Genomic DNA, 16,633 nt, shown 5'->3' on the forward strand with positions numbered 1-16,633 from the left:
TATTTTGATCGATATTGTGAGTACATGAACCCAAATCTACACGCTTGGCCATGACTACAACAGTGACCTTAGAGAACTATGTTAGGAGCGTTCTAGAGCGCGCGCTCTAGAACGCTCCGAAACGCGGCCCTTACCATTACCTTAACATTGGCAAGCTATTAGCACAGTGACACCTGGTCAGTTTTTGACAGGTCACCGATTTTGATACAACAGCGGAAGCAGGAAAATGCCTCGACGGACGAAAAGGCTTTCTATTGGTTAAGCTGTTTTGATTGAACGACGTCTAATGTAATAGGATCGTGGATATTCCACCACGAGCTTTACGGTCAACACCCTCCTTAGCCACAAGAGGTCCCTCAAGTATAGTAAATGACGTATTTCGGCATTAATAATTTTTTTGTATGAATTGTCTTCTTCATTGAGTGGTAGCTGTCGTGTCCAAAGAAAATTTGTACTCAATAATTAGCGAATTTGTATTGATACATAACTCTACTGATCTGTAAAGTACACCAAGTAGGCCTATGTGGAGAAGCCATAATCCACACAGAAAGTTTGACGCACAAATTCCTTTATTCAGGCTATAATGATCTGTCTGCACAAACCAAATTATATACAAATCAAACGTACCAAACCTTTTCAAATATAGGCTACTTTTGTCGTGATCACATAGCGGACGAGTCACTCATCAAACACATCATAAAATCTAAATAATTTATACAACTACATAGACAGCCAACAGGCTTAAAATTAACCCCAGGTAAATATTTCCAAAATCAGGTGAGAGGTGGACATGAAAACCGTTGTTTGAATTTAAAAGGTCTCACTCTCCAAAACCGTAATGGCTAACATTAGAGCATGTGAAACTCTCCTCCCCAATGATTTGGTCTTGGTGGAATGTTCTGGATGGAGAGTATCAGCTGGTACATGGTGAGGTATCTTTTATTTTGTTGCTGTTGTAAAAGTAAAATGTTTATACTTTGCTACGTTGTTGTCAATAGTGTGTGCTTATAAGCACTATAGTCTGTTACCAAGATGGAGTTGAATAATGCCAACTTTTGGCCAAACCAAACAAGGCAGGCAGAGTTTTAGACAGTATCAAAGATTCCAACATCCACGGTCATCAGTGGACACATGGTTAGGATGGCATATGCGAAAAGTGTCGACAGTGCCAGAAAATAGCAGTCAATGCCGCCACAGAGAAGTAATAAGCAGAAGCATTTACGATACCAAAGCAATTGTAAATATTGTGCACACACACATGAACGGACATTGTTATCCATGCATTCCCACGGACAAACAGACACAGATTTACATGGACAAATATGTACATACACGCACACACACACAAATAATACTGACACCGTGCATATTCAGTATACACTAAACGCATACACAAACTTGTGAAAGCACGCACATATATACGCAGCTCCTTTTTTGAAGGATCTGCAGAACAGAAGTGTTGGCTGCAGTCCTTGTTTGTGAGAGCAGTTTCAGATTAATGATGTCTATTCTCTCTCAGGATAGGAGCTGGAAATACAGAGCAGACAGAACCCAGAGAGCCTGTGAGGAGATCAGTGAAAGCTTCTCTCTGTGCTCCCAACACCTCTTTGCATGCTAGTCAGTACTTATCCCAACTCTTCTGTCATCTGATTTAAGTGCTTAGCTACAGTAGTTTTAGAACATTCTTCCAATTGTACAAAGAAAAACAGAGTGGACTGTTAAAGAGTATAAGCAGAATATCCCTGTCAATTCTCCGATATCCATACAAATCCAACTTCTGGGAAATCCAGAAAAAAATATGATCTAGAACATCAAAACCACATTGACATTATATTTAACACCCCGACATGATTACAAGTTTCCAGATCGAACCAGTTGAGATCCACATAGATCTTCTTAGTCTCACATAAGTGTCCTACCAAGTCCAGCTTAAAGTAGGGGGCACAACATTCCGTATCAAGTGAAGAACATTTGAATCGGACTTGATCCAAGAGAAGAGGAATCTGCTGCCAGATCCAAAAAGATTCTCTGAGCACAATCCCATTCGTAACACAGCCGTCCGAACCTGTTTCATAACAGCATGTTTAATAGACCATCTGCACTCGATAAGTGCGGAAAGAAAAGACCAGATGGAATACCATTTTGTCGGCATTTGATCAAATTCAAGAAGATGTCCCAGGAACATTTAGTCGGTTCTAAGAGATGCGAACAAAAGTAGTCCTTGTCTCTGTCTCTTTACATTGTTGGCATGGATACAGTAGATTTTCAATCGTCACGGTTGCGAAGCCCACCTTACAACATGGTTCCACAGACAACAGTGTCTTCCAGATCGTTGATTTTCCGCAGATGTCGAACAAAACGATAGACGCTTTAATAAATGAAGGTGAGGACCCATTTCTGATGTGGGTTCGAGGGTAGGGGGTCGTTTGGGGTGGATGGGGGTGGAGGCAGGGACAGGAAAGGGAGGTGCTGGGAGAGGCTGGACAGGGTGGGTCCAGCCACGCTGTACGCCTTCAGGGCTGAGAACCCGTTCAGCACCGCCAAATCCAGAATGGACACCTGGAGCACGGAGGAGGGGGGCTGGGGATCAGCCGAGGAGAGGGACCCCCCGACCCTGACGTCTACCCCGGCCCCGGAGGCGATGCTCAGCCCCTGGTCGGGGTGTGGCGCCCCCTGGGCAGAGCTGTGGACCCTCAGCCTCCGGAGGCCGTACACAGCCAGGTGCTGTGTGAGCAGAGGCCCGAGGCCGCAGGAGGACAGGCGCAGGTCGGACACCTCGCTCCCGTTCAGCAGCTCCTGGAGGACCCAGGGCTGGCGCACCCACACGGCCAAGCCCCCCGGCACCCTCAGGCCTCCGGGGGACAGTGCCGAGCGCTGGACGGTGTGGCAGTCGCACTGCAGGTTGGCCAGAGCCTCGCTGCAGTCTTGGATGGCGGTTGAGCAGCTGCAGTTGCGCAGGCTGTTGCCGGGGGCGCCGGTGTCGAAGAGCAGGGTGCTGTTGGAGGGCGGGGCAGGGGCGGGGTCTGTCGTCGGGGTGACGGGGAAGGGGAGGAGCAGAGTCCACAGCGTTCCCAGCAGGCACTGCAACAAAACAGGTGGGCGGAGCCAAGGGGAGGTCCTGCTAAGAGACATCTCCACGGCAACCAACCAGACTACATCTTCACTGATTGGATATGCTGAAGTAGGGGTATTTGGACAAACCTGGAAGGGCGAAGGGAAAATATATATTTAATACAAATAGACAATTTGAAATGAGATCTTAAGAATCGGTAATACATTGGAAAAAAAATGGAAAATTAAAATGAGGTTTTAACAGTCGGTAAGACTGTTGAAATCTCATTTTAACAAGCACATTCAACTGAATCATTTACTCAACCCCACACTTGTCCTCATCACTGGGCCTACAGCTAATAAACCTGAGCGCATGAATTACAATCCATACTCCTAGAGGAAGTTCACCCCATGCATGACTGGTAAAGATAGACACAGGAACCAGTCTATCACCAGTTGGGGTGGAGAAGGCAAAATGAAGTCTGTAAAAGCAGACAGACAGTTAACGTTTGTTGGGTTTTCATGTAGATCTATCTTTTACTTATTGTGTGAGTGTGTATATGAAAGTGAGTATTGTTTTAGAGGCTGCACAAGCAAATTTCGATGTATGGTTTTACTGCACAATGACAAATAAAGTCTAATCTAATCTAGCTCATCTTTAATCTGTTGATACTTTTCTGTCTGAGCGAGGTTGAAATAGCACAGTTTGAATTGAATTACTTTATAAAGCACTTCTGATGACACATAACGATCCTGTGTGTTTCTTTGAAGGTTTCAAACATGTGAACCGAAGATCCAGACTTGTCCCACAAACACGTCAAGCTGTAATGTCCTACAGTAACCTCGGCTTGTAATTTACGTCTGTGTTTTTACTGGGTACCGAGCAAAAGCCGTGAGAGACAGCCAACTGAATCTTTTCGTCTCGGCCAGGACAAGCTCCCACACGCATAATTGAGCCACTTATTTTTTGCTCTCTGACTTTATTGGGGAGGGGTCCTTCCATGCCCAGGGCTACTGCGGATGGCATACGGCTGTCTATAAAAGTGCCTTCGCCCTGCTGCGCTGTGGTAAATGTCCGTGGCCAGCCACATAAAAACTGGCAGGAAAAATAAAACACTGCCCTCTTTCTTTCCTTGTCGAGGAGAGGAGGAGAAGAGGGATGAATAAGCAGGCCTGACGTCTAGGAGGCACATTTTCCCTTCTTTTTTGTGGGTTGAAGAAGGAGAGGACTTTCCGATGTTGTGATTGGCAGTACGGATGGACAAAATGTACTTAGTTGTTTGAAACTAGGTCTGGGAAAGAAAGAAGGATGGATATGGTCACAAAGAGTGCCTTTAGTTCTTCAGTCACACGGAAGGGCTAAGCCCGGCTGATGATTGAGAGGGCAGTCCCCTATTCACCCTTCCCTGAAGTAAGCAAACACATCAACCCATGACATATACTTCACGACTAACAAACCCAGAACACAACTGCATAGTCACATAGTTCCTGAAGAGAAGGCCAGAACTTTTCTTGATATGCTATTGGACGAGGTGAGTCCAGCTGACTATGAAACGATGAAGATGAGCCCCGAAACTGCAACGTACTACTAACCACCTGTTTCTCTCAGTCTTTGAGCCTCGTGTTTGTGACCGTTTCTCCTCAGACGTCACCTGATCTGTGGCGCTGCACGTTTCCAACCAGAGTCCCAGGTTGGTGAGCTACTGTAACCTACTACATTCTCTCTCTCTCTCTCTCTCTCTCTCTCTCTCTCTCTCTCTCTCTCTCTCTCTCTCCTCATCTCTTTCTAGGCCTATTCTTCATTACTCCCACTCTTTTTTCACTCAACCCTAATATTAGTCATCCCTCTCCAGCTGTTCCCCTTTTGAACTCTGCCTCCTACTGTTTCTTTGCCGTCTACAAATGTTCTCACACCCTTATACCCCAACCCCAGCATCTCCCTCCCTCCCTCTCTCTCTCTCTCCCCCCCTCTCTCCTTCTCTCCCTCTCTCTCTTTCCTCTGCTTCTTTTTCTCTCAAGGCCTCTCTGAGTCTTTCTGATACCGTATTTCCTTTTCTCCCTTCCTATCCACCTCTTTAATCCTCCGCTCTCCCACTCTTTCCCAATCTCTCCCTCCATACCCTGTTTTCCTCCCTTCTTTTTTTCTGTCCAGGCTCCAGCTGCAGGGCCGGATGCTAAGTGAGAGAGAGGGAGAGAGGGAGAGAGAGAGAGGCTGAAGTTCCAGACTGGGCTTGCTGAAGGAGAGGCAGAGAGCATTCCTCTGACATCATGTTCCACATGCGGTCGCAAGCACCCACCCAAATCATCTCTTCCTCTCCCTTTCACCCCCCCCCCCTCTCTCCTTTGCTTTCTCTGTTGCTTTCTTTCTATGAAACATTCACAAAGGCACACTCGCGCGCACACACACAGACACAGATGCAACCACACACAACACACAATCACTCCAAAGCTTTGTCTACGGATCTTCATCTAAGGATACAGAGACAAACCACTGTGTGAGTGTGCAGGAGTGTGTTAATATGTACTTACAGAGGGTGTTCTGGCAGTCAAGGAGGCATGTTGATGTCTCTTCCCCGCAAACAGCTTAAGCTTGGCTCCCAGTACAGCTACGCAGGCTAGAACATCTGGGGACAGATGCACTGGAACCCCTCACAACTGTCTACGGACGCAAACGGCAGGAACAGTCAGTCCAGAAGAGAGAGAGAGAGAAGGAGAGAAAAAAAAAGAGAAAAACATACTCTGAACACGGAATGGCATGAATGGACTGCAGAAACATGACGGACGCAAAGCCTCTGCTCATTTTCACCACGAGTCCCAAGCTTTTCCTGTCCTCTCTCTTTCCTTCTCTCTCTCTCCCTCTCTCTCTCTCTCTCCCTCCTCCTCCACTAGCTCCCCCTTCCATGCGAGGGGAGGCTAGGCATGTGAGAGGCAGTGACTGCCACCTGCAGTTGGGTTGCTATCCAGTATGGAAATCCAAGGGAATTGCTGCTCAGTCACCAATCATATCTATACGATTCTAAAATCAGAGATGAGATGATTGAATTCACTGTACAAATAAAATAAATGAATATTAAAATAAAATATAAAAATATGACTTATGTTCCCTTGTGTGTTTTCTTATAATATAGTACGTTTTGTATTATTACACTGTGTTCAGACAGATAAGCTGTTTTAACTGTCCACTGGGTGCAGGTCTCTCTGTGATGGGGTTGTGGTGGAGCTGATCTCTCTGTGATGGGGTTGTGGTGGAGCTGATCTCTCTGTGATGGGGTTGTGGTGGAGCTGATCTCTCTGTGATGGGGTTGTGGTGGAGCTGATCTCTCTGTGATGGGGTTGTGGTGGAGCTGATCTCTCTGTGATGGGGTTGTGGTGGAGCTGATCTCTCTGTGATGGGGTTGTGGTGGAGCTGATCTCTCTGTGATGGGGTTGTGGTGGAGCTGATCTCTCTGTGATGGGGTTGTGGTGGAGCTGATCTCGCTAGGTCAGCTGAGGAGAGCTGGAGGAGAACACACATGGGTTCAACCTGGCCCCGTGGTACTCATTACCTCAACAGCCTGGAGGACTGGGGCTCTGTGTGCGTGCTTGGTTGTTTGGCTTCGGTTCAAAACTAGAGCACAGAGCACTCACTTTCTCACGCACACAAAAAGCACGTTGCACGTACACCCCCCCCCCCCCCCCCCCCCCAAAAAAAAAAAAGAGAGAGAGTGAAAACGCCACAAGAGAATTCTGGTCAGAACAGTGCCTGTTAGAGACAGTGTGCATGTGAGAAGAGAGCTATGCAGACATGGGATCAGTGACATCATGTCTTGAATATTAAGAGGCATTGAATACTTCATTTTAACACCACTGAATTTGTTGGTTTTGAATTCACCTCTTTAAAACTGAAATATGATATCAGATCCAAAAATTCAAGGTGCGGACATTCAGGTTGCTCATATTCGAAAAGTAAAATCTCTAGGCGAAATTACTCTATCCGGAAAAAAAATTCAGCCGAAAGAATTGTGATTGCAACATCCAGGATACCAAGGACAGGTAAGGCAATTGAACCTGAAGGCAATCGAACCATCTCACTTCTCCGAGAAGGGTCCAACTGCAGTCCTCTCTCAGGCCCCTCATCCAGGTGTAGCTGATTTTCAGAATTTCTTTGGCGAAAATATTTGGATCTGTTTACATTGAAATAAATTCATATTTCAATTTTAAAGAGGTGAATTCAAAACCAAGAAATTGGGTAGTGTTTAAATTTCATTATTAAGTATTCAATGCCTTTTAAATTGAAAACATTATGTCACTGATTTGCTTCCAGTCTCCCAAGTACACCGACAAACAGACTTTCTGATGTGAAAACTTGCTCGTACAAAGTAGATCTACTGTAGGTAGGCTACACCAGTACTCTCCAGATACCCTGTCTTCTTATGAACGCTTATTATGAGCACCTGGATCTAAAATGTGACCCACTTAAGGTATAAGTACATCCCTCTGGATCAATAAAATATCTATCATCTATTTATCATGGTTCCCTCTAAACAGACAAATGCACACTAAGCATTCTTCTGACCTGGTCATTACTCACCAGGTCATGCCAATACACAGATGTTACGCTTGCATGAGGACATGTTGGTCTCAGTGCGAATGCCGGCACATAATTCACGTGTGCCTCAACTGTTTTTGTGGCAACAGTGTTGCTAGCAACCAGAGAATCGCTGCCCAGAGGACCCAGCAGATGCTAATGTTGGCTTCTTCACCCAGCCGTAAGATCACTTCCGCTCGAGTTCCCAGAACCCACCGGGGTTTGGAGCGGAGACAATCATATGCCAACGGCCAATTCCTACTAGAGCAAGCCGCTAACGTTCTGGCTTTCTCTTGCGACAGACGTCTAGCTTGCCAACCGAAGAGGGACTTTCCCTCTAGTCAGCCACTTTAACAGGATGCTTTAACCAAGGCTGCTCTCCTCCGAGGTCTGTGGATGTAGTTAATGATTATTCTGATAATTACTAAGAGTGCTTCCTCCCCCTTGTTCCCTGCTCCTGTCTTGCTCTAACCAAGACTCCCAGCACACCCAGGCAGTTAGTTCCACAGTAAGACTTAGACTTTAATAATTTACTAAAAGTAACCCTTTACAGCAAGTTTCTGTTTCGTTTTGACCCCAGGAGTGTTTGTGTACTGATTAAACACTCATGGTGTTAAATGAACACTGACCATTTGCAGTCACGTGCAATGTCTGTGAATTCCATTCCACATTCAATTTGTGCGGATTCTGAAGCATGATTTTGCCAGGTAACTTTAATCAAATGAACATAAATAATACAATAATACTTTAGACAAACTCATTTTTTTTGTCCACTTTATCAGTCTGAGTGTGTTCTTACGCTACATGTGTGAGATGGTGTAGAACCTTCCACAGTGTATCGTGACATATAGTTGTTGTTTTTTCAGAAACAGAATCAGAAGATGCTACAGCCATCAGTTTTAAAGGGGATTTCTTTGAGCTGTTATACAGTGACTCACTGGTACTGTCCACCCACCCTCTCCCACACACTTATTATCTTTTGAACCCTCACATCACGTGACACTTACCATCTAGCTATATTGAGTTGTCTTCCCCAACTTCTGTTCTTCTTCTTTCTTTCTTTCTTTCTCTCTCTTCTCTTCCCTTGACTCTGTAGTCCCTCTTTCCTGATATCCCCAGAAGGAGGTTAAGATCCCCACAGATCCGAAGCAGGAATGCCAAGGCACGTGGTTGGGCAACAAGGTGCCTCTCTCTCTCTCTCTCTCTCTCTCTCTCTCTCTCTCTCTCTCTCTCTCCCTCTCTTTCCTCTCTCTCTCTCTGTCCCCTCTCTCTCTGTCTCTCTCTCTTTCTTTGTCCAGTAACCATCCCCCTCAGTCCCCTTCTATAAGCGTACCTATGGCAACGTCCTCTGCCAAAGCCACTGGCCAGCTTGTTTTATAATGAAACCAGTAGGACAAGAACTCTCTCTCCCACTGCAGGAACTATTAATTATTCTGTGTGTGTGTGTGTTTGTCTGTGTTTGTGCATGTGAGAAAGAATGTCGACTTAGTCAAGAATTCAGTTAAGTTCAATAGAACTTCTTGGGAGTGTGTTGACTATACGTTTGTGTGTCAGTGTGTGTTTGTGTGTTCCATGATATATACAGTATTTGCGTGTCCATACATGTGTGTATATTCAAAAAAGCTATGATAGAGTTGGCCACAATAGATTTAGCAATAGTAGAGTTAGCAACGATAAACTTCAGTAAGCTAGAAAGAGTTAGCAATGATAGTTACTATAGCAACTGAGTTTCCTTTGCAAATCTCTTTGATCTTGAAGGGGTACAAGTTCTTACAAGTAATAATTGTTAACAAGTAATAATTGTTAGGAAAAACACTTTTCACTTTGATCTTGATAAGCATTTTCCAACATCCACTTTCCCACCACACCCATACTACAGTTTCTTTCACTTTTGGTATAACTTCCACTGCTAAGAATTCATATTAAATCACACAGCAATTGTATGCAAGTATTGCTCGTTACACTGTAGTTAATGTAGTTTGTGTTGCCCATGAAATAAAACAATAATATGCTGTTGCATATATCAGTATACAAGACATGCTAAGTGTCAAAATCCAACTTCATATCTTAACACCATCACTGAGTGGGCATTCAATAGTTCCTGTGGTAGCTCAGTCAAGATAAGCCTTGATTATGAGTTAATATCTTACAAACACACAGCACTTAAAGCAGTAGTTTTTTTTTTACAAATGGCGGTGACTGAGTTTGGGACCTTGAATAATGAAATACATCTTATAATTTTTTTTATTGCTCAGATTGGATTTGGTTTTAAAGAGTGTTTTTCAAGGGATTTTCCCTAAGAATGCATGTGATACACATCACACACCCATATCACTCTCAGGAGCCTCCAGTACATTTCACATCTCATAATCCTAATCACAAATTACTGCCAAGAACATACCAGCTAAACCTCTAACAGCCTGACACCAGAATATCACTATAGCATTGTTACGCCCCAACTTTAGTGGCCCTATGGGGCGAACAAACATTCCACCACTGACCCAAAACAACTACTAAGAACACCTTTAAAAGTACCAAATCCATGGGATTTATTAATACAACATCATTTCACAACTATTAGACAAACATAGCAGAGCAACAAACTCCCAGGCTAAGAGGCAGCAACACCAGTCCCCAAGCTAGAAGCCTCTCCTGCAGCAGGAAACTGGAGTCTTTATCTGCTGCTTGATCACCTGGCCAGGTGCATCTCATCTGGCAATCATGGGGAACACAACCTGGGCGGAACTACAGAAAAGGGAAGGGAGGTGACAAACAAAGAACACAACACATGTGGCCGTAACAAGCATGCTTACTTGAATAGAGAATTAAAGCATGAGGCATATTCATTCCCCCACCCCCCTCCTCCTCCTCAGAGCAGTGATTTACGGTATGTTTAATTGGTTCCTGAGAGCTAGGCCACTGCCTGGTTCTGCCTGGGCCTCAGGGTCAGAGGTCAATGGGCTTCTTGACTCACTTCACAGTGTCACAGGACTACTCTCTCCACAGACAGAAGCGGAAGAAGGAAGGTCTTAAGGTGGTGTGTGTGTGTGGGGGGGGGGGGGGGGGGTTGAGAGTTAGAGTGTGTGTGTGTGTGGGGGGGGTTGAGAGGTAGAGTGTGTGTGTGTGTGTGGGGGGGAGAGGGGTGGGGGTTGAGAGGTAGAGTGTGTGTGTGTGTGTGTGGGGGGGGAGAGAGGTGGGGGTTGAGAGGTAAAGTGAGTGTGTGTGTGTGTCGGGGGGGAGAGGGGTGGGGGTTGAGAGGTAAAGTGAGTGTGTGTGTGTGTGGGGGGGGAGAGGGGTGGGGGTTGAGAGGTAAAGTGAGTGTGTGTGTGTGTGGGGGGGGAGAGGGGTGGGGGTTGAGAGGTAAAGTGAGTGTGTGTGTGGGGGGGGGGGGGTTTGAGAGGTAGAGTGTGTGTGTGAGTGTGTGTGGGGGGGAGAGAGGTAGAGTGAGTGTGTGTGTGTGGGGGGGGGGGGGAGAGGGGTGGGGGTTGAGAGGTAGAGTGTGTGTGTGAGTGTGTGTGGGGGGGAGAGAGGTAGAGTGAGTGTGTGTGTGTGTCTGTGGGAGAGTGAGAGGTCCATGGTAAATTACTGGGTACAATTATTTTCGACCCTGACAAGTAAACCAAATGCTTTTTTAATCTTCGGAAAGCAACTAAATAGATTATAAGGGTACTGTGGCAATTCTACCCGCAATACTGGCAAGAAATCTTCTATTTTGTTTGTTTACTGAACCCTTTCCCAAGGTGTATCATCTTGGTACACATAAACTGGTTTCACAGTGTATCTCCTGCACCTCACTGTGACGGCAACTATTTTGTTTTTTCTTGGTAAATACATACTGTGAGTAACGAAGGGAAGAGGACAAGGAGTTGACCTTGTGACCTACATGTTTTTGGTTGGTTGGTGGTTGGTTGGTTTAAGCAGTTCTATGGCATATGTGAAGCCCTCTGTGACATTGCTTGTAAAAAGGACTAGACAAATAAAATTTGATTTGAAGTCAGATGCATTTCACTTTTTCATCTGATTGGTGTATCTAATTATATGAACACAAGTTGAATAATATGAATATTATACAGACCACTTCATATTTTACTTATTATTTCCTTCCTATCATCTGTGTGAGACACTGACTTCTCTAGTGATTTGGACTAACTGGCAGAGTTTCCCCTACCATTATATTAGGGGGGTGCCCCGCCCCCCCAACGGCACCCCCCGCCCCCCCCTGGAAGGTCAAGTTAATTATATATTAAAAAAAAAATATATATATATATATATATAGCGCCAGATCACAAAATAAGTCATTTAAGGTTACAGCTTGCTCTTTTATTAAACAAACTAAATGGCCTTATGTTATTTATCTTATTTACACGACGGCATGTCATTTCTGTCTCTACATGGTCACCACTCCCCGACCCGCCCCGCCCGCTGCCACTGCCGTCTCAAAGCTGTAAACCTAGGGGAAACACTGAACTAGTAATATCAGGCTTACAGTAATATTCGTGATTGGTAGTGATTTCAGACTTTTGTTATGTGGGTGAACTTCGAAAAAGCAGGACTGATGTTCTGGGAGTGTGAGGCTTTAAAGATCCTGTAAAGTGGAATTGAAAACGAGTTTTAAGTTCACCACACCACAGAAGAATGTGTTATTAACTACCCATCCAAATTCGAATGAAAAAAAACACAGACAAGTATGTTAAATTAGGCTTTGAAATCGGTGCGGCGTCCGCAGTGATGCGGGCTCTGCATCGGTCCGTTGTGGTGAAAAAGGAGCTGAGTCGAAAGGCTAAGCTCTCTATTTACCAGTCGATCTACGTTCCTACCCTCACCTATGGTCACGAACTGTGGGTAGTGACCGAAAGAACGAGATCGCGAATACAAGCGGCCGAAATGAGTTTTCTCCGCAGGGTGTCCGGGCTCTCCCTTAGAGATAGGGTGAGAAGCTCGGTCATCTGGGAGGGGCTCAGAGTAGAACCGCTGCTCCTCCGCGTCGAGAGGGGCCAGTTGAGGTGGCTCGGGCATCTGATAAGGATGCCTCCTGGAAGCCTCCCTGGTGAGGTGTTCTGGGCACGTCCCACTGGGAAGAGGCCCGGCGAAGACCCAGGACACGCTGGAGGGACTATGTCTCTCGGCTGGCCTGGGAACGCCTCGGGGTCCCCCAGGAAGAGCTGGTGGAAGTGGCCGGGGAGAGGAAAGTCTGGGCCTCCCTGCTTAGGTTGCTGCCCCCCGCGACCCGACCCCCGGACAAGCGGAAGATGATGGATGGATGGCTTTGAAATCGTGAGAAAATCAGAACTCTTTTCTGCTTGAGACTGGGGGGGCGTGTCGCCTGAAGGAGCTGAGGCTCCACCCCCTACTCTCTTTCATTCCAAACCGTGACCAACGCCAGTCTCCCTTCAATGCAGAACGCAGTAGTCTATCGCACAAACTACCCCCACCCCCTCCCCCCGCAATAGTCTATCGCAAAAAACTAACCCCACCCTAACCAAACTACCCCACCCTACCACCTTAACGAACACATTTTCTGCGGGAAACCCCATGTAGGCTACAGCAGGCTAGCTCACAGTGGAGATAGGTGGGAGGGGAAAGGGATTTCAGATACTGATCTACTAAAGGCAAATGCCTAATGCAGAGGCCTGGGCTCGATTACAGCCTAGGGGCATCTCGCACATCCTCCCTGTCTCTCCCTCCCTCCCTCTCCCTCCCTCTCCCTCCCTCCCTCCCCCTCCCTCCCCTCCCCCCCCCGCCGCCCTCCCGCCCGCCCTCCCTCCCTCCCTCCCCCCCCGCCTGCCTCCCTCCCTCCCTCCCTCCCTCCCTCCCTGCCTGCCTGCCTGCCTGCCTGACATGACTCGTTTCAGTCAGTTATTGTTTCCTCGTTTGTGTCAGTACAGTCATCTTGGGGCGAGAACAGGAGAGGACCTACATCTTCAGGTAGGACGCACTTATGCTTAATATTATAGTTGAAAATATGCGTTGTGCAAGACTTTTAATAATAACTTATTTTTTATGTGATGTGAGTACCGAGTTTTTGGCAGCCCAGTGGAATTGTACTAATTACAAGGGACGGTACAGGGAAGACCAGAAGATGATTTCTGATTACTCACTGTTCTACGTTACTCACAGAAATGTATTTTACATTTACATTTAGTCATTTAGCAGACGCTCTTATCCAGAGCGACTTACAGTAAGTACAGGGACATTCCCCCGAGGCAAGTAGGGTGAAGTGCCTTGCCCAAGGACACAACGTCAGTTGGCATGACCGGGAATCGAACTGGCAACCTTCGGATTACTAGCCCGAATCTATATTACGGATGTGATTGGGTAGTGCTGAATTAACTCACCCTGGCTTGTGACTCCTTCAGTCTGTCTCCCTTGCAGGTTGAAATGGGACACCATCTTAGGTTTATTTGCCTTGTTTGTCTTGGACTCACAGGTAAGTAAATATCTTCCCCCTATAAACAAATAATTAACCAAATGTATATTACTAGCTGAGACAGAAATGTGTCAGCACGGCAGATAAACACACACGCATGCGTACTTTGTCACGTTGGTGGCCGTGTCCAAAGCCTGTTGTGATGCAATCTGTGTAAGACAATGAAAAAGTCCCTATGTTTTTGCAAGAGATTGAGCCATCCTTGGCCATTTCTGACGTTATACTTAATTGACCATCACTGTGACAGTAAAATAATTGACTCAGCAGAATGACTGAGCACTTCAGAAAACCCTGCATAGATGTGACTCACGTACTTAACAAGGCCTTCTTGTTTATCTCATTTGCAGTTACATGGACACATCCAATCAATGTTACAGTTGGTCATTCCATACTCCTACCCTGTCAGGTCAACTTTTCCACTCATCCCATTGATCTAAAGAAATTCTTTGTATATTGGCAAGATAATAATGAAAAAGTTTTGTTTTATCTTAATGAGGGAAAGGTGCTTTCCGAACACCAAAATCATTTGTATAAAAATCGCATCAAAGCCTCGGAAAAGCTTGCCTTTGGAAACATCTCCCTAGAAATGGAGGGTTTAACAATTCAAGACAATAGTAAGACTGTCTGTGCTTACTATCGAGAACAGGACCAAGAGCTGGAGAGATGTGTGTGCAACAGCACCATATTTGTGGCAGGTACAGATGGGTCTCCATTTGTCACCTCAACGTTTAAATCAATGACTGTATCAAGTTGTAGCAGATGTTTTTTTACGCTTTTATTTGATCCCTCCGTGGTCCTGTGTTCTCTCATCGCCTGCAGTACCTTTCCAAAAGCCGAAACTCGTGAACCTTACAGCCGCCATGCTGGCTAACTGCACAACCCAGGGTGGGTTTCCCCAGCCGGAGCTCACATGGATCCATACATTTCAGAACACCTCAAACAACAGAATTCTGGAACGTTCTGAGGCTGGAAACACCTCAACAGTCGAACAGAACGGGACCTACTACGTGGAAAGCGTGGTCTCAGTAACAGGAAGTCGGTCGGTAACCTGCAGTGTCACCAACCCCACTTCAAAGCAGACCTTGAACGTGTCCATCCCAACTGATTTCAGTGAGTGACTTAATAACTTTTGATACCTTATTCATACAATTTAATAGTATTATAATATTTGTATTTTATACCCAATCAAATGCAACATTTAAATCCTTTCCCACTGCCTTTTAGAAAGTATATGGGGGAGAGATCTCCATTTGATCAGTGCAACTCTCTCCATCAAAGCTACTCTACTGATAGTCTAGCTGCAGATGATTTGGTTAGCGTTCAATGGGGTATTCAGTTCAATGGCAATTGCTTCCTGTTCCAGAAACAGCCCTAGGGTAGGGTGGCTGGTGATGTGACCAGTGCAAAACAACAAATGTCTGGTTGTTCTGTTGTTGGACATTTTTTTTAGATCTTAGATCACCTGTTATATCACTTGCTACATACACCTCAATCAAGAGAAGAGTGGCATTTTTAATTCAGATCTATGCAGTATCCTACAGCATATGTGGCAATAAAATGATTGATTTGTGGGCAAATCATAAGAGAATCCACCAATGTGCCAAACATAGTGTTAACATCACATTAAACCACAAGATAACCATGGAAGATGCCTAGTACGGCAGTGTCAAATTATTACCGTAATTTCTATAACTCGTGTTTCTCTTTCTTCACAGATGAGGTAAATGGCACATCCGAAACCTGGATTATTGTTGCTGTTATTGGCCCAGTTTTTATTGTGGGAGTCATCATATGTGCGTGTATATTTCGTGAGTCAAGTATATATATCCACCTGTTAAACTTACTCTGATTGATTAATTATTCAATTTCAGAGTAGGCCAGATTCGGCAAAATATTTTCACTTGGCGATTAGCAGAAACACAAACTCTGTAAAGATGCAACAACGCTGATTATCTTAACATGTCAATGGCTGGCCGTAAAAGAGATTTATGGCAGCCTAAAGAATGTTACCATGTAGGCTATACCTGTTTTAGTCCACGGACTCCATTAGGCTAACTATTTTACCAACTCACCCTAAATCATGCTAGCCGCCAGACTGTAAAATAGCTCCCTGGACGAAGCAATGCTACTCCAAGTGTCGAACTGTTCAACTATTACTGTTTATTTTGTTGTTCTATTTTATTTTGTTTGTTCAAGGTAAAAGGATTACCAATAGGCCTACGTGTCATGATGGAGCCGCTGGTGTCAGGAATCTGATGGAAATGGTGCCGCTACAACGGTGACATTCCAGGCTGAGGTCAACTTCACATTAAAAACCAGACGTTTTTAATTTTTTTATTAAAAAAAACTTCCACCTAGAATAGTAATTTACCACATTAACAATGTATAGTGTATTTCTGATTAAATTAAGGTTTTCTTCATTGAAAAAAACAGTGCTTTTCTTAAAAAAATAAGGACATTTTTAAGTGACCCCAAACTTTTGAACGGTAGTGTAAGTGAATAGCCTAGGCTAAATTCTAGTCCAGCATGCCTTATACTTAACCTTTAAGGTTCAGTTTAGCCTGAAAAACACTGGTAGGCTACGAGTT

General features: G+C 45.1%; 2 protein-coding genes across 2 annotated transcripts; one reads left to right on the forward strand and one right to left on the reverse strand.

Annotated features, from left to right (window-relative positions):
- Positions 1-465: 465 nt before the first annotated feature.
- Positions 466-5,851, reverse strand: LOC136963764 (exosomal polycystin-1-interacting protein-like). The gene is made up of 2 exons (XM_067257840.1): positions 5,581-5,851; positions 466-3,201 (listed from the first exon to the last, which is right to left on the reverse strand). Exon 2 carries the CDS (start codon positions 3,130-3,132, stop codon positions 2,371-2,373), a length of 762 nt encoding a protein of 253 aa, XP_067113941.1. The 5' UTR covers positions 3,133-3,201; positions 5,581-5,851; the 3' UTR covers positions 466-2,370.
- A 4,488-nt stretch (positions 5,852-10,339) lies between these two features.
- Positions 10,340-16,387, forward strand: LOC136967581 (ICOS ligand-like). Its single transcript, XM_067261425.1, has 7 exons — positions 10,340-10,383; positions 13,475-13,543; positions 13,975-14,045; positions 14,393-14,740; positions 14,865-15,155; positions 15,761-15,853; positions 16,242-16,387. Exons 1-7 carry the CDS (start codon positions 10,340-10,342, stop codon positions 16,325-16,327), a joined length of 1,002 nt encoding a protein of 333 aa, XP_067117526.1. The 3' UTR covers positions 16,328-16,387.
- The last annotated feature ends 246 nt before the right edge of the window (positions 16,388-16,633 follow it).

Source organism: Osmerus mordax, chromosome 2, assembly GCF_038355195.1.
Source record: "Osmerus mordax isolate fOsmMor3 chromosome 2, fOsmMor3.pri, whole genome shotgun sequence".
Lineage (NCBI taxonomy): Eukaryota > Metazoa > Chordata > Actinopteri > Osmeriformes > Osmeridae > Osmerus > Osmerus mordax.